Raw genomic sequence first — 17,183 nt, 5'->3', positions numbered from 1 at the left:
TGGTTAACTAAAGAACATTTGTACTGTTGGTTGTCACCCTCAACATATGATAGGTTGGAATAACTACAACCCTAAGTAAAGTACAAAAAGTCTCCCCCTCTGTAAATTTTGAATGCTTTTACAGACTACAATTTGCAGAGATCTGAGGAGTAGAAGGGAAGCCGAGCGTGTGCTGAAGCAGAAAACACAGATGACTCATAGATGTTGCGTAACAGCGCTGGTGATTAAAGAGATGGCTTTTACAAGTCTGAAGCCTGCAGCTGTGTGTGTTTTTTTTTTGACAGCCATAAAATGCAGGTGTCAATGAGGTTTGATTCTGATCCCACCCTACACGCCCAACTTGTACTATAATAGAAAGAAAATGCACCGACTAAACCACAGGCCAGACTTATTTTCACCAAGCCTTTCTTATTCGAGAAAATGTTATTCCATTCTTTTTTGAGACTCAATAATGTATGTACAGGTGGGGTCCTGTTTAGCTCCCGTGCCTCCCGTACATTCAGTGGGGGGTCCTCCCTCTCAACATAACACTTCAACACCTCAATCCCTGGCAGCATGAAGCACAAAGGTGTTGAATGACAGACCAGAGGAGGAGGGAGGTCGGATTAAATGTAGCGTTTGAGGTTTGAAGTTTGAGGTTTGAGGCCAATTGTGGCGGCGGGTTCTGCAAACGGAGCGCAGTCTCTCCACTTCCCCGGGTGGATTACAGGAGCTAAATAAAGCCGCCGTGACTCCAGGGTGGACGGCCTTTGTTCCATTCATCAGCACTCTGCATTAGTCACTGCACTTCAAGGCTAATGTATATATCCTTTTACTGCACAAGGTGGTTTTTGCAGACACATTAAAGGTGCTGGAGGTAATTGAGTGGGTCTTTTTTAGCTTTGGTCTGTCATTATTCGAGGTGTGTGTGTGTGTGTGTGTGTGTGTGTGTGTGTGTGTGTGTGTGTGTGTGTGTGTGTGTGTGTGTGTGTGTGTGTGTGTGTGTGTGTGTGTGTGTGTGTGTGTGTGTGTGTGTGTGTGTGTGTGTGTGTGTGTGTGTGTGTGTGTGTGTGTGTGTGTGTGTGTGTGTGTGTGTGTGTGTGTGTGTGTGTGTGTGTGTGTGTGTGTGTGTGGCGAGTAATCATGGTGTTGCTGGGGGAAAGAGTGGGCAACAATACTCAGTGTGGTTTCCATGTCCAATGTTCATTATCAAGGTGTCTCACAGCTTTTCTGCCAACAACATAAAGGTAGGCATAGCAGAATAATTGTACGTCAGTGTGTGCAACATACCCTGTCTCCTTGAGATAGTGAAGGAGACAATGAGTATATTAATCGTCTGTTTACCAAGTTCCCTTTAAAGTGGAGGTTTATTCTCTATGTGACAGCACTCACATCCTGACATGCAGCCTGAAGAGGCTCTGAGAGTAAACATGTGTGTGTTTGTAGACAGCTGGCAGAGACGTGTGAGAACTGCAGCTGGTTTTACGATGTCTAGCCCTCAGCGTGGCCACTATATAATAATCCATAATGACTGAAGCTGGGCTGACATGATTTAAAACCAAGTTTATCGTTTGACTTCCTGGACTGAACAAGGTGAATAATGTAGCTTCACTCCACTCGTCATAACAACAGTTGATTCATCATATAGTTAGTTTATTAAGCTCTTACATTTCTTAAAACACTATTTCTTCAGGAGCAGAGATGCTAAACAAACAATGAAAATCCAGACATCAACAGAAAGTCAAGACGCTCCAGTGTGCAGGACAAACCATTGAGCCAGTGGTTTTCATTCAGTTCCTACAGTGGTAGCCAAGACCCAGCCCTGGAGGGCGAAACATGCCTGTTCCAACTTGCATTAACTTAGCTTTGGGTTTGATTTAGTTCTGTGTATCAATGCGATTCTGTGTGACAATACGCCTAATACCTGATAACCTTTATAAAGACTATTGCAGGATTTGCCAAATGTTCGATGTGAGACAGAAAGGATGAACTATGAAGTGAAAGCTCATAAGGTTTGGTTTTCTCTCTCTCTGTTCTGATTGGGTCCTTGAGTTTGTTTGGATCAAGTCTGATAGACACTGTCAGTTTTGAGATCAGGTTTTTTTTTGTTTTTAAGTACATGTGTTTACTTTATGCACATCAGGTATGGGTAGGTTTTCCCCAGGTCTGTTTTGGATTGTTTTTGGGCATATGCATACCTCTACCAGTGCACTGGTGCATCATCAATCTGGTGCATCATCAACAGTGACCACTATAAAACTTCAAACATTAAGGAGATAACTAATACCACATAAAAGGAACACCCTAAAAGTATTGTACTAAATTCAGCATTACTTTTTGCCTCCTTAAGAAGTTCAAATTTGGTGGAGACTAGTGGTTTTGGTACCATAAAATGATATAAGAGGTGACTGTGTTGTGTTCCTGCTATTTTGTCCACCGGTGGATCCTTTTCAGCTTGTCGTCCCAAAGCCACTCACCCAATGTCAAGGTTTGTGTTGGCCTAATATTTGCTCTCTGTGTTGTTTGAGCTTTTGCAGAGGTCAGCGCAGATCACATAGAGGTCAGGCAGATCAAGCTGAGAAAAGGGCGTCTGTGTCACATTCCTCATGTGGCCTTCATCACAGGGAGACCATGTGGCTGACTCTGCGGGGGAAAGGTCTGGAAGTACAACTCTGTTTGGGGGGGACTGAGAATCGTTTTTGGCTTTGAGTATATGGAAGTGTTTTGCCTCGTAGTCAAACACAAAAGCACAGACATGCTTGAGAATTTTAACAACTATTTATTGTCTTGAAGTATGTAACAAAATAATGGCTATGAATAAAAACAGCATTTTCGCTTTTGTACAACTAAGAAAATGTTTACAGACAAGCAAAACTAATTGTACAAAAATAATGGTAACATCGATACACAAAAACAAAGAAGGTAAAAACGATAAAGACAGAACATCCTCACGTCAGTGTGCAAACCGTTTATACAGATGGACGTGTGGCCTTTGGTAAGGCAACAAATCCTGATAAATTATTTAAATAGCATTTATCTACACACACGCACATACAAATCAACCTCTCGCAAACAGCTAAGACAAAACAATAATTTATCTGCTAAAAACAGCATCGGACAAACATCAGAGAGCAAAATTATTGATAAAAAATGAAATCTCCCATTGTTCTGTTTATTTCTCTGTCGTAGATCACGGGATCGGGAGCTTGTTTTTGTTTTAGTTATGAAATGACATACTATTTACAGCTCATGCTACAGTGGCACCAAGATGTCCATCATTTCAAAGGATAATATAAAACGTTTCTATAGGTTTTGTTTTTGTTTTAATCAAATTATACAACAGCAATGAGGTAATATTTGTACAACAAAGATTTCCTTTGTTTTTCATCTCTCTCTGAAGAAAAGGCACACGAGTCACATACACTTCATGCTGGATAGCCCCATCTGAGGCATATCTAGTTGGGTTTGTACAGCGGGAGATGATGGACACTGATGCCTGGCCGTACCCAATCTTGGATCAGTTTTCACTGTCATTTTGGATGGACTTCTTTTACTTTTTCAAAGCATTCAAATTTCCTTTGCTGCCTACATTGTAGGCAAAAGTCAATAAATTACATGTATTTACATTACATTTCAAATTGAAATCCTCAGAGGCTGAGGGAGATAAATCTTTATGACCAAGGTTTTGATGTCAGATGGGGAGTATTTTGAAGGGAACACTGGCTGTAAAATAATCCTCATGTTTTTCTTGCTGGTTTGATATAGGAAGATCTTTGCTTCCATCCCACCCTGAGATTTGTTAACTCGTTCACTTCCCTACAGTCCTTAGCAACCATGACCCTAAAATGTGTTATTGCTGTCTTCATCCTCTGAGTCCTCAAATGTTACATCAATCAGTATCTACATCCTGGCAGATCTGGTAAAGCAAAAGAAATATTTCATCAGTCTTTGGGATGTCCATCCAGAAGGAGAGGGAGAGGGAGGGAGAGAGGGAGAGAGAGGGAGAGAGAGGGGGAGAGAGAGAGAGAGAGAGAGAGAGAGAGAGACTCGGAAGTGCATAGTTGTCTATGTGGAGCCGCTCCTGCACAGAGATGAATGAGGTCTTTCAGAGAGCAAAAAGCAGGTAGAGCTGGGATAGAAAGGTGTTTGTGTCCTACTGGCGAAGCTCGAGGGCTTGCTCCCCCCCTCCCCAGCTCTCCCTGCTCTCCCTGCTCTCATGGATGCTTAGGGTGGAGGAGAAGGAGCTCTCTGATCCTCAACTGGCAGTCAACCGGTTGATGCTTTGCCCGAACCAGCTTCAAGTTACCCTGAGGCTGACCACATGCCCTTCGCGTCGTCCGAGTGTGCGTGCCGCAGAAGAAAGAGTTGCGGAAATAAATCGGTCCCTGGACTTTGCATCAGAATACATAAGTTCATACTTTATACAAAAAAGGTGCATTCCTCAGAGCTTTCTGGGCCGTGCATTTAGGCATCTGTTGAAACAAGAAGACAAAAAGAGTTGGATATGGCCTTGATTTTAAAAGCAGAACCTCAAATGCTTCAGGGGAAGTTGATAGGATGTAAATTCTTACCTCTGCATTCATACTTGAGGTCTGAGAAGTATACCATCTCTTGTGAGAACACAAAAAGACCTAGTCTGCCGCCAGCATATGTCTTGTCATAGATGTTACCAGTATCTGCCATGATCTTCTTGCCCTCGTACATCACAACTCTGTTGGAATAAAGTAAGCCAATGAGGACTTAAACGTGTGATTTTAAATGTGAAACCCATGTAGGTCGTACATTAATATCTTCTACCCACCTAATAAGTCCTGTTCTCGGCCTGTGGATCAGATGCCATCTGTAGGCGGTGAAGTCTTTCCATCCGACATTCTTAGGGTCGTGCCAGAGAGTGCGGACCTAAGAACAAAAAGACATTGGTTTATACTTTTACACCTTCCTAATTTAAATCTGCATTTGGGGAGTACAACACCCAAAAAGTCCACCAAATATCGTACCTGTCCTGGTGTATTTCCTGTGTGCCAGAGGGCGTTCCTGAGGTGCTCTCCTGGTCCGGTGGTGGAGTTGACCACTTTAATGGACAAGCCAGAGTAGCCCTGGGCCTTGGTGGGTTTATTCGACCAGTATGTCTGTGTAATCTGCTTCCACATCACCACATAGAACCTGGAACTGGACTGGTAGCCAAACACGAAGCCGGCATAATCATCATCCCTCTCGGTGTTGATGAAGAAAGTCCCGCTGAAGTCCACTGAATTGAACTCATGATAACCTGAGGGAGAAATACAAGTTAATGACCAGAATCTCAACTTAATTACATTAGGTGCTTCATGTAGACAATTGCAACCTATTCTTTTTACGTACCGACAGCGATGCCAGGGTCGCAGTTGACGGTCTGAACCAGCTCTTTGCCTTGATGGCGGACGACCCAGTTGGGATCAATCTGGGAAGTGCCTTTAGGGTCAAGAGGAACCATCTGGAATTTGCGGAAGTCTGTCTCACTGATGTCGAAGTTCTCTGGGCACACGTCGTAGATGTCAGGCACGTTGTCTTGGTCAAAGTCGTCTTTGCAAGCATCTCCACGACCATCACCTGAGGAATACACATTAGATACTCATTAATTACAGTGCTCAAGGCGATTTCAATTTGGTTGTGTCAGTGTATTGCGTTTGTGTCCTTTTATGTTTATAAAATTGCCTGTTTACTCACTGTCAGAGTCCCGTTGGTCAGGGTTGAAGGCCAGTCTGCAGTTGTCCTTGTCATCGGGGATGCCATCGTTGTCGTCATCATGATCACAGGCGTCTCCCTTGCCATCCTTGTCATGGTCAGCCTGGTTGGCGTTGGGGATGTATGGGCAGTTGTCCAGGTTGTTCTGGTGTCCGTCTTCATCGATGTCCTGGTTGCTGTCACACTTGTCTCCCACTCGGTCATCATCTGAATCCACCTGCATTGGTACAATGATTTGACATCAGTGTTCTGACTTAATCGATGGACTAAAGGGACAATAATGTAGCTCCTTAACTTGGGCAGGTGATTCAATTCATCATATCTTTTTCTTTTCAGTGCAGTGTTTCCTGCTACCATTGTACATTCATCTCTCCTCCCTTTCCAGCCTAACTTTGCCTCTGTAAAGCTGCCAAGCTCAATTTGTCCAAGATCTGTCAGCAGGTTTCAGCTAGTAAAAATCTAACATCACTTCACAAGACTCTGTTGTTCCTCCTACTCCAATTTGCCTTTTGAGCACCTCCGGCATCTGTAGTAAAGGGCGTAGTCATTCTAGCGCTATCTGGCAGAACTAGACATACCCTTTAGCACTAGGAAATAATAAGGGTATGAATGAAAGAAGTTGAAGGGTAGCTTTGTAGAACCACCATTCTGCTGTCAAACACCTCAATAAGACTTCAACTTCTGAAGAGGCATTTTTGTTTGGAAAGACATTGCTATGTTCATGTCTAGACATGTCTTGTCTTTTTGTGGCCCTTAATTGCACTGTGCAATTCAGTCTTCATTCACTTTCACTCTCAATTCACTCTTTAAAGACCACATTCGTGTAGATTTAGACTCGCCCCTCCTTCCCCCGTCATTTCCCTGAGTCCCGTTGTTCAACACATTCCTATTTCTCAGTGTAGCATAGCACAGGTGGACTGAGCAGGCCCATGGTGCGCAGACAGGGCACTAACACTGCCCAGGGCCAGCCCATTCCTCAGTAATATCCAGCCTAGGGCCTCTTCCCTCACATTAGCCAGCTAACGTCAATGGGCCATTGAAAAGACCCCTAGCCCCCCACCACGCCTTATTGAACTGATGTGCCCTTCAGCTGCATACAGGATTTTGTCCACCTTTACATGGCGTGATTAAGCTGAGACAGCTACACAGGGCTAATCACTGACGCTCTGTCTCAATTGAAAGACAGATATATGCTGAGCTATAGAGAAAAGCGGGGAGATGAATGTGGATTATTGTTGGTGGGTGAGGTGGAAGAAAATGGGAAAGGGCGGTGTGTCCACACACCTGATCTGGATTATGTTCCAGAGGGCAGTTATCACACATGTCTCCCACTCCGTCCAGATCTGTGTCTTTCTGGTCGACATTGTACACATGGGGACAGTTGTCCTTCTCATTTATTATGCCTGGGGAATGAATGTAAACATTCAAAAGTAAGTACACTATAGGTATAATCTCACTTTGGAAGAGACATAGAGATATTTGTTTCCAGTGGATTGTTTTGAGTTACATTTTCAGTCCTTACCATCTCCATCAATGTCCACAGCGCAGGCGTCTCCCTCTCCATTGTTGTCTGTGTCCGTTTGGTCTGGGTTACTGTTGTAAGGGCAGTTGTCGCAGCGGTCACCAACGTCATCGCGGTCATAGTCATACTGCCTGGGGTTGTATACAAATGGGCAGTTGTCCTGTTTGATAAAGAGACAGAGAAATGGGAAGAGAAGAGTAGAACGTAAGTTTTCAAGTGCAGTGCTTGTCATCTGCCACCCAAGGCTGAGTGGATCTATTTACAGGAAGGGAGCAATGCAGAATGAAAAGGTACTTTATTTTAGGCCCTGTCCATCTAATGTTGGGGTTAGCAAACACACAGTGCAGCTTCTTTAGAGCTGTACCTCAGTGAGGGTTTGGCTCAGGCAGGGGAGAAACATTTGCTTTCCTGCTGAGCCTCCCTTCCTCCTCTCCACCTGTCTCCTTATTAAATGGCATGAATGATGAATGCAAAAAATCTAAGAACACACACAAACACACACACACACACACACACACACACACACACACACACACACACACACCCTCCTTTTCCAAAGACTACAACCACATCTGGGGAATTATACTTACCCTGTCGTCAGGAATGCCATCATTGTCATCATCATTGTCACAGGCATCTCCAATGCCATCCTTATCGTAGTCTTCTTGCCCAGAGTTTGGGAGGTTTGGACAGTTGTCCTGAATAATAGGCCACACAATCAGACAGTCAGATGAAAACAAAAAATGAATTTAATTTCTGAAAGACAAAAAAAAAAACTAACTTCACAAGACATATCAGAGCCTAGCTGCTTCCTCATTCTGTACCTTTTTGCAGTGGTAGGTCGCGTTCTCCACACACACCAAGTCAGCGTTGGGCCATCCATCCAGATCGGTGTCCTCTCCGCAGATATGGCCGTTGCCAGCATAGCCGGGCTTGCACTCACAGCGGAACATGGGATCGGCAAAATGTCCAAGGTAGTTACAACGGGCGTTTTTGTTGCAGTCGTGGCTTCCATCGAGGCAGGGATTGCGGGGCGTGCACACCTGTGAGGTGAGGAATGCATAGTTTGGATTATCACACTGTGCATACTCCAAATTCATGACATTCTGTTTCTGGAAAAGACGGACAGTTGTGCACTGTCCTGTCCTGGAGATGTATTTGTATCTGGACCAGTTATTCCTGTAGTCAATATTTGTCACTTTTATCTGCACTTGCCTGTTTCTTGGCAGCAGCCTGCTCAACACCTTTGCCAAACGGCTGGGGTCCTGAGTAGCGAGTAGGACATGGCAGACAGTTGTAGCCAGGTTCGGTGTTCTCACAGCGGTGCACGCCATTAAACTCAAAGCAAGTGTCTGGGACCTCCTTGCACTGTTAATAAGATACAAAAAAACATTGAGCCCATTAAGCTGGGGACTTTCAACATACATCAAACCATGTTTTATACCTGACAAAATCATAATGGAGGATCTAATGGTTTACCTCATCAACATCTTTGCACTTGATACCATTGCCAGTGTAGCCAGCTGGGCACTTTCCGCACTTCCAGGACCCATCAGGGAGACTGGTGCACTTGGCTCCAGCAAAGCAGGGGTTGGACAGGCACCCATCTGAAAACAACAGTTTTGGATTATATCCAAACATCAAAGGTATCCCTTTTTCACTAATGAGCTGTTTGTGGAGGAAATGATCAGGATATGACACACCTAATTGATTTAAACAGACAATATAAAACAGTCTGTTTCAAATAATAAAGATGGCAAAGGTTCTGTAAGTGATTCAAATGTCTCACCAACTGGGCAGGCTTTCTTGTTGCACATCTCGGTGTCTTTGGCAATACCGACGCACTCTTTGCCACCGTATTTTGGTTCGGGGTCGTTGCACAGGCGTTTCCGATTCTGTATACCGCCTCCACAGGTGAGAGTACAGGTGTCCCATGGAGCCCAGGGTCCCCAGTTACCATTGACTGAAGGAGACGAGAAGCAAACATGATTTATTTCTATTCATATTGTCTTTGAAGACCGATAAATGCAGGCAGGACTGTCAGATGTTGAGACTTACTTGGGCAAGGAGATTTCTGACACTTCTCAGTTTGCCGTCCTTCTCCCTCACAGTTCTTGCCTCCGAGCTGAGGGGTGGGGGAGTTGCAAAGGCGGATACGGGTGATGACACCAGCACCACAGGTGACGGAGCAGGAGGACCAGGGTGACCAATGGCTCCAATTACCGTCCTGCTTGACTAAAGGCCACAGAGAAAGGTCAGAGGTCAGTTATCAGGGAGCCAATTGCTGCTCTGTTGTGGCTCAATCATACATTATGCCGCACTGATGATGACCCAAGTATACTCTCAGATAAATATATATGGCCTCCTGCGTATTTGGTTTGTTTGGCTGGGTGAGAGTTGTGTTTACTTACATCGCTTGTCACACTCCTGGAGGTAGCAGTCGCGAGTCTGCACAGAGGTGCCCTCGCAGTTGTTATTGATACGGTCGCAAGAGCGCCCACGCTGCTGGATACCCCGCCCACATGACACGGAACAATGGGTCCATTCAGACCACGGCGACCAGCCGTCCTCTGCATAGTCGCTCGCTGAGCAGGAGGGAGAGAGTATGAGAGAGAGGGGAAGAGGCAGACAATAAAAGGGCTATTCCTGCGAGGCAGCACCCCTCACAAACACCCCCAAGCCTAAATGAGGATGGAAAGCTCTCAAAGCGGAGGGCTAATAGTGTGGATTTAGCTGGGAGTTGGACAGATAGAAGGCCGTCTGTGGAGAGGGAGGGCAGAGACTAACACGCTGAGAGAAACAGAAAGAGCCACTGTCCTCAGGATACGTAGGGATGCCCCCTCGGCTTATGTTTTCTTAGAGAGGAAACAGATTTTGCAAACACAGCCCTGGGTGTGTAATGACTTCGACAAGTGGCTGAGGTCTGGATGAATGGTGCTCCCCCTGTTTATTTAGGTTTGAGGGAGGCATTGCAGCCAACCCTGCATTGGTATGAGGAGCATGTCACTTCTTCTTAAGTAGAAGATGGCTTCACTAAACAGCCAACCAATTTTCCATACTGCTTTTACCAATTTTGACAATTTACAGCCGTTTCAAAGATGTGTTTGAGCACAAAGCACCAATGTTCCCAACACATAAGCACCCTTTTATTTACTCGGATGTTATTGCAGTTAAATCATCTTTAAATTTAACATGTTTTCTCTTCAATAGAGACCTTTGCCAGGGACATATTTGTGGCTTTTTGTTGTACATGGCAAATAACATAGAAACGGCTCTTTGCGTGAATGAGGCAGTGTTCGAATGCTCTGTGTGTTAGTTTGAACATATACATTCAAGCTTACAGGGGCCCTTTATACAGTAGCTTACAGTGCAGGTTTACGTAAATGCAATTAAAGTGTGCTTTCCTTTAGGTATGCAGATTCTAACAATAAGTTGTTATTCAGAAAACAGAAATGCTTACGTGTTCCACAGCGAGGGCAGCACTCCCCATCAGGAATAGTAGCATTAGCACAGGAGATCAGAGGGCAGGAGATCTTGCGGCACACGGTAGCAGAGTTCTGCAAGACAAAAGAGAGCAAATGAAGTGTTAAACCCATGCTCAAATATATGAATATCTACCAAGTGTTGCTGCAGGTTTCTACCAAATTAAGTCCAGATGTTGGGTTGAATCTCACATTTTAAAATAAGTTGACACAATAGAGAACCGTGTCACTATTGTGGAGTTGAATGTTCTGTAAACCTTTTTAAATGAATGCGTGTCACAGAGTGATTTCTTTAAATCCAAGTTTTTGTCCATGTCCGTGCAACCAAATCATTAAACTCTCTGCTCCAACATCTGAGATTGCACAGATTCACTCTGCCGGAACAACAAAAAGCAGGATTCTGGCTGAGAGCAGAGTACCCCTGCAGACAACCACCTGCCCACTGGGTCAGGAGAGGGTGGGAATGAGTCCAAAAGTCCTAATAATGGAAGTCGATTTGACTGTAGAGCTGAAAACTGGGCGCTGAGCCCCATACAAGTGAAGCCAGATTGCCAGCACAACCTGTGTGGGTGCACTCAGGGATCACAACTGCCTTTAACCATGCATGCTTATGTTCTCCCTCCTGGATCCCATCACCGACAGGGAAGAAAAACTGAAACTAGCGTATCCGTAGAAAAAGAAATCAGGAAATACAGGGTGCTCAACCCATCCTTTATTTCCACTTCATTCAGTCAGTTCCAAGGTCCTGTTCTTAATTACAATGCATCACTTAAAGTCTGGTCAAGTCCCTCTAGGCCACACTCAAGTTGAACTTCTGTCAGCAGACCTCTCATTACAACAGTAAAGGCTGCCGTTGAGCTTCTGCCAGGCCTTCACACCACTAATTACTGAACAGATCAGTTGAGTGGTGTCAAGTGTTCTTGTAGGTGTGTGGGCGAGTGGTCTTTCCAGTCGAGTGTTTGTGTGCGTGTACTAACAAGACGGACTACAGAGTGCACCCCCTCACACGTGTGTTTAAGTACTTAAGAAGAGACACTCTGGAGATCTCACCTGACAAGTGCACTCGGTGCAGTCGTCCACGGTCCACTCGTCTTTGTTCTTGTGCACGATGCCGTTGTGGATGCAGACTCCGCTGTGGATGCCAATGCGGTTCTTAATCAGCTTGTTCTCATCCGTCTGGGAGGGAACAGACAAAACACACATATTAAATTTGATTTAATTAGAAGCCAATAAGCTTCTACCTTTTTTCATTCAAATGTACAATGTTCTAAAGATCTGTAAGTGGGTATTTGTTGATTGCTTGTAAAAAAAGATGTGAATATGCACAACCACTTCATTATTAATCCTTACAAGCTTGACATTATAAGATGTGTTTTTTGTAGAACCTTATACGGGTTGGGAAACCTTTTGAACTGATGCCATAAAGACATTTAACTCAAAGTATTCTTAACTCCATTTCATTAACAGAATTTTACAATGAAAACTTCAATATCTTTGGGTTACCACACCTTAGTTGATATTTGTCTCATGCTATTTTGACAGGTGGTGATGGTAGCACAGAGACTCATCTAACACAGACACAGGCAGACACACAGGCAGGCAGACTGTCTCCTCCTCTCTGCCACCAGACGGTCTGGCTGGTTTCCTGCTCCTTACCAGCTGGCGGAGTTCATTGGACAGCTCCTTCACCACCACACCGAGGCCCTTCAGCTCCTTAAACATGCCGATCAGGTCTTCGCAGGAGAAGCCACAGACCATCTGCAGGTCTTCACCAGGGCAAAGACACAGGGAGGAAAGTTATGGACTGGCAGTGAAGGTGTTAAAGAGAATGTTTGATCAGTCTTATGAACAGCCATGAGAACAAAGGAGGGGGATGTAAGCAGTTTACCTTTAGTCTTGTGTCCAGTGTACTCGGTTCTGATGGCTGAGGATCCATTGAGGTTCTCCAGGGTCAGGGTGTCAGTCGTGGCTGAAATAAGAACAGAACCATAAATCAAACGACATATTTACACACTCATCTTGTCTTATTAATGAAAGGGAGTACTGTTCTTAAAATGTTACACCTCCCACAATTACTCATTAAGACAAGTAATACGTTAATGCTGGAGCCCAGCGACCACAGTACCCTGAGAAATGTGTTATGTGGCATTCCTGTGTGACAAGTCGTAAACTGTGAGGCTTTATGTAGCAATCATCGACCTAATTAAGTGTACACATTTCTTTGATAAGGACATAGTACTTGGCAGTACATTAAGCACTTGAGTGGTGAGTAAACAGACAAGATTTGTGAGTACTCACAGCTTTGACATCCTTTGTTGCGCAGGATCGCTTCCAGTGACGCTCCAAACACAAACCGGACGTTTTGTAGGACCCCCTGCAAGTATGGATGTTAAATTTAATTTATCATCCTGAACATCAGCTAATATTTCAATGCTGAGTGTCAAAGCATTACCATAAGAAATCAGTGGTGTAAAGTAATTCAGTAGATTTACTCAAGCACTGTACTTAAGTATTTCAGTATTTTGCTACTTTGTACTTCTACTCCACTACAATTCAGTAGTTTATCGTGTACTTTTACTTCACTACATTGATTTAGTAGCTTTACTTTGCTGATTTTTATCATGATGTGAGATATACAAAACACTTAAATCAGACTTTAATTACACCTGGATTAACATTCACAAGCTACCCTGCAGCATACAAAGTAATTTAAACTAGTTGCACCTTTACCAGCTTTGATAACACTTTAATGATCAATAATTATAATCTAAACATATAATATATATTATTCTGAGATGGGCCAATCTCAATAATGAGTACTTTCACTTTCGATACTTTAGGTATAGTTTGAAGCTGATACTTTTTTACTTTTACTTGAGTAACATTTTTACTGCAGGAGATTTACTTTTAACAGAGTATTCCTACACTCTGGTACTTCTACTTCTGACATCTGTATTTTAAACAAAAACTAACCACCCGCGACTCTAAATAAGTGACTGATGTCTGTGAGATTTTTTAAAAATCCTCAAACTGAGAACTCAATCTCCCGTTTATAATGACAGGTGTTCTCACCATGAACCTGTCCTTCACGGCTCCCTTGCCGATTCTGAGCTGGGAGCTGGCTGGGGTCTCCAGGGTCAGGATGCTCTGGATGGGTGCATCCAGCTCCGCGGTGTTCACCTCCTCGCATCCCGCGTACAGCTGCGCGCGGTCCTCCTGCACGAACAGCGTGATATTCTTCCACTGCCCCGTAGCCAGATCCGCATCTTCAATGGAAACCACCTGCTGCTTGTTCTCGGTGGAGAAAACTATGTCCAGGGTGTTCGCCTTTCCATTGGAGACGATCTCAAACACGGGTCCGGATCCGTCACGCTTCTCCACGGTCAGGAGGCTACCCCTGGTCCGCTTGAACTGCTTGAAGTTGAGCAGGAGGAGGAACCCCCTCTCGGCGTGGATGGAGTCGATCAGGTCCCTAAAGGCGCTCTCGGGGACCGGGGGGATCAGGTCCGGGTTGAGGATCTTGTAAGCGGGGCTGTACGGATCGTCTCCTTTCACCTGGGTCACCCCATGGTTCTTCTTCGGGACTTTGACCAGCTCAAACAAGTCATACACGCTATTGTCGTCTCGACTCTCTGCAGGGAATAATAAGAAGCAGTCAGCCTTTGTCTGGCAGTGCACCAGACATCCTGTTGTTTCCACTTTCAGTGCATTGCTTAAAATCACTCCAGACTATAATAAATAGATTCACATCTGAGAAGAATATTCTGAGAGAGCCAAACTCACCTGCGACTCGCGCACCCTCGCAGGTCCAACACATCAAAAGCAAAAATATCCCAGTCAACTTCATGGTGAAGCACCAACCTGCTGCTGTGACAAACAACGACAAAATCTAACCATTTATTGCATAAAAGTCAATGCCAGACAAAGTGAGTGTGCAACAGGTTGAAAACATTAAGTAGTGATTAAAGTCGGTCACAGATAAATACTTTGTGCCCGTGCAGCTTCAGAAATAGTCGCATTCCTTAGAATATTCCCAACTCACCTGTTTAACGAAACAGCAGAGCAAAAGCAATAAAATCCCGCAAAAAATATTTAGAAATCCAGCAATAATCCTCGGGAGTGAATTTATTTCAAATTAAAAAAGTTCCACCGGGAAAAAAGTCTTCTTGTGTCTTGATTGACAACTTGTCCTTGCTGGTATCGGCTGCTAAAAGTCTCCTTTTTAAGCCGAGGGGGGACAAAGTGCTATTTAAATAGTTTGATGCCATTCCTAAGAAGTGGTGTCGTCCAATCACGGTGAGCTGAGAAAAAGGGACGAGCTTAGACCTCTTAACTCAGAGAGAGAGAGAGGGAGGGGGGAAAATTGCGCTCTGGATGAGGGACCAACTTCAGTGTGTTGCACTCAGACTTTAATGGACCAGTGTTTCCTCTCACAGCGTTCATCCATCACCCCTCAGAAGTATTTCCATCTCACAAATTCCCAAAAGATAAGCACACTACAAACTACTGTTATAGTCCTATTATATTCCACACATGTCTCCATGGTATGTGAAGCGGAAAAACATGACAAAAAGACATGCAAAATCAGTCCTAGGTAATTCTGCAAGGTCTCAATATGTCACTATGTTATTATGTCAGTAGCTGAAACATTCTCATGCACTGTAGGCCCTGTCTCATGATGATGCACAGTTTACAATTTATTTAATACCTATATATTCCTTTAAATCCTACAGAATCTCTCCTTTGTGTTTAAGCTGTTTTAAAAGCGTTTTTTCCCCCACGTCTTATACCTCACATATTGAGTCTGAACAATGGATTCAATATTACCCTCCTGCAGTTCCAGATCCAGCCGCCAGGGGCTGATGTGAGTTCACTGGAGAGTGCTGCAGCACACCTGACATTCACATTTCAGTCTTTAACAGGAACACATTTTTTTTAAAGCAATTGAATTAAAGATATTTCATTACACATCCTGTTTTTAGTCCTGCAAAACCATAAAATTGTTTGACCGCCTCCAGGCACGCTGATAATGTGTCCTTAATGTGCTGGAAAGAAGAATAGCTTAGTGGGGTTTTTTTTTAATAGAAAAGCAATCTTTAAAATGCTGTGGTTGAACACAAGCATCTAGCATTGAATTAAGAAATAAATACAAAAATAATTTCAAGTACACAAAATAGAAAAATGTAAAAATCAAAATATTGCAAAAAGTACATTTCTACCTTTTTAAAGATGCCAGTCAAGAATCGCATTTAAAAGATATACACACCTTTTTCAGTGTGTAGCCTTTTGCTGTGGAGAACTTTCATACTTGCATACATTTAAAATAAATAAACATAACGTCTTTATAGTGATCAAAAATGTAAGAGGACAGACAGCTCTGTGTTAGTCCTCAGACGTTTGGCAGACTTGCCTGTGCTGTTGTTTCAAATATATGAAGCAGGATCCCGTAAACCAAACACTCTCTAAGCTGTTTATACTGACTGAGAAAATCACTGTTTATGGTTAGAGGATTTCCTTCTTGTTTTCCAGATGGTGCATTTATTTCTATCACTCTATCCTCTTGTCCACTTTTTAATCAGGTAGCAGATTGTTCTGATACTCTTTTTCCCTTCATCTGCTCAGATCATACATTTTCTCTTTCGAAAAAGTAAGAATTGTAGGCAAATATCACAGCGTGTCCTCTCCTGTGTAAAATCAGACCTTGTTTTGACTACCTGGAGACGGTAGACAGATCCACATTTGACAGATGAGTAATTCTACCTTTTGCCGCTCTCTGACTAAGAGAAACTCAAACTTCTTCTGTCTGTACATAGCGGTGTAATTCATCTACGTAATGAAAAAGACACATGCTTTCATATGTCGTGCGACAGGTGTCAGAGCTATGAGTTTAACAGAAATATGTGCTGCTGTAGGAGCTGGTTTAAATGTCCGCCCTGAGGGGTCATGAGGTCAGCGATGGGCTGACACCTCTGGTGCCTGTTTGTCTCTGATCAGGACCCCTGATGGAGGCTGGAGGTAGCTTGTCTCAGCCTGTGGAGGGTACACTGTCAATACCTCTAGTGCCAGGACAATTTGTCTGAAATGTTAGATAAAAATATATAACAGATAAAGATTTGTAGGTTTGGGAAGGCCTTGACTTGCGTCGTGTTTGTGTGATGCAAACAGTGGGACCTTGTTTAAGCTCATCTAAAACTCTTGTATGTGTTGCTGTGAGGATGCAACGCAAACAGCTTCTTCTTTCACGCTTTCGTTCCTGTTTCTGTTACATGGATGAAAGGAGGAGAGGCACAGTGATATGGAAAAGTGGAGAAACAAGGAAATGAGGGGAAAAAAGTGGGGCTGAGTGGAAAGAGAGGAACCAACAAGACCCAGAAAGGAACAAGGGAATGAGGAGAGGACAAAAGGAAAAGGGGATATATAAGGAGAGGAAATGACAGGAAAAGCAAGGCTGAATCTGGAAAAGTAGAGAATAACAA

General features: G+C 43.8%; 1 protein-coding gene across 3 annotated transcripts; it reads right to left on the bottom strand.

Moving 5' to 3' along the window:
• Positions 1 to 2,738: 2,738 nt before the first annotated feature.
• Positions 2,739 to 14,962, bottom strand: thbs1b (thrombospondin 1b). Of its 3 annotated transcripts, none has more exons than XM_063901930.1 (23): positions 14,750 to 14,962; positions 14,491 to 14,574; positions 13,780 to 14,339; positions 13,006 to 13,081; positions 12,596 to 12,676; positions 12,364 to 12,473; positions 11,758 to 11,883; positions 10,686 to 10,782; positions 9,637 to 9,810; positions 9,284 to 9,460; positions 9,015 to 9,188; positions 8,705 to 8,832; positions 8,441 to 8,593; positions 8,050 to 8,268; positions 7,816 to 7,923; positions 7,226 to 7,385; positions 6,988 to 7,106; positions 5,686 to 5,920; positions 5,341 to 5,568; positions 4,977 to 5,248; positions 4,781 to 4,878; positions 4,551 to 4,690; positions 2,739 to 4,451 (listed from the first exon to the last, which is right to left on the bottom strand). In XM_063901930.1, exons 2-23 carry the CDS (start codon positions 14,552 to 14,554, stop codon positions 4,444 to 4,446), a joined length of 3,507 nt encoding a protein of 1,168 aa, XP_063758000.1. In that variant the 5' UTR covers positions 14,555 to 14,574; positions 14,750 to 14,962; the 3' UTR covers positions 2,739 to 4,443. The 3 variants fall into 3 exon arrangements, with proteins under 3 accessions (XP_063758000.1, XP_063757999.1, XP_063758001.1); XM_063901929.1 differs by having other exon boundaries at positions 14,491 to 14,571; positions 14,746 to 14,940; XM_063901931.1 differs by having other exon boundaries at positions 14,491 to 14,596; positions 14,750 to 14,937.
• Positions 14,963 to 17,183: the final 2,221 nt, after the last annotated feature.

Source organism: Eleginops maclovinus, chromosome 15, assembly GCF_036324505.1.
Source record: "Eleginops maclovinus isolate JMC-PN-2008 ecotype Puerto Natales chromosome 15, JC_Emac_rtc_rv5, whole genome shotgun sequence".
NCBI classification, from domain to species: Eukaryota; Metazoa; Chordata; class Actinopteri; order Perciformes; family Eleginopidae; genus Eleginops; species Eleginops maclovinus.
This window is presented reverse-complemented; position numbering and strand designations above follow the sequence as displayed.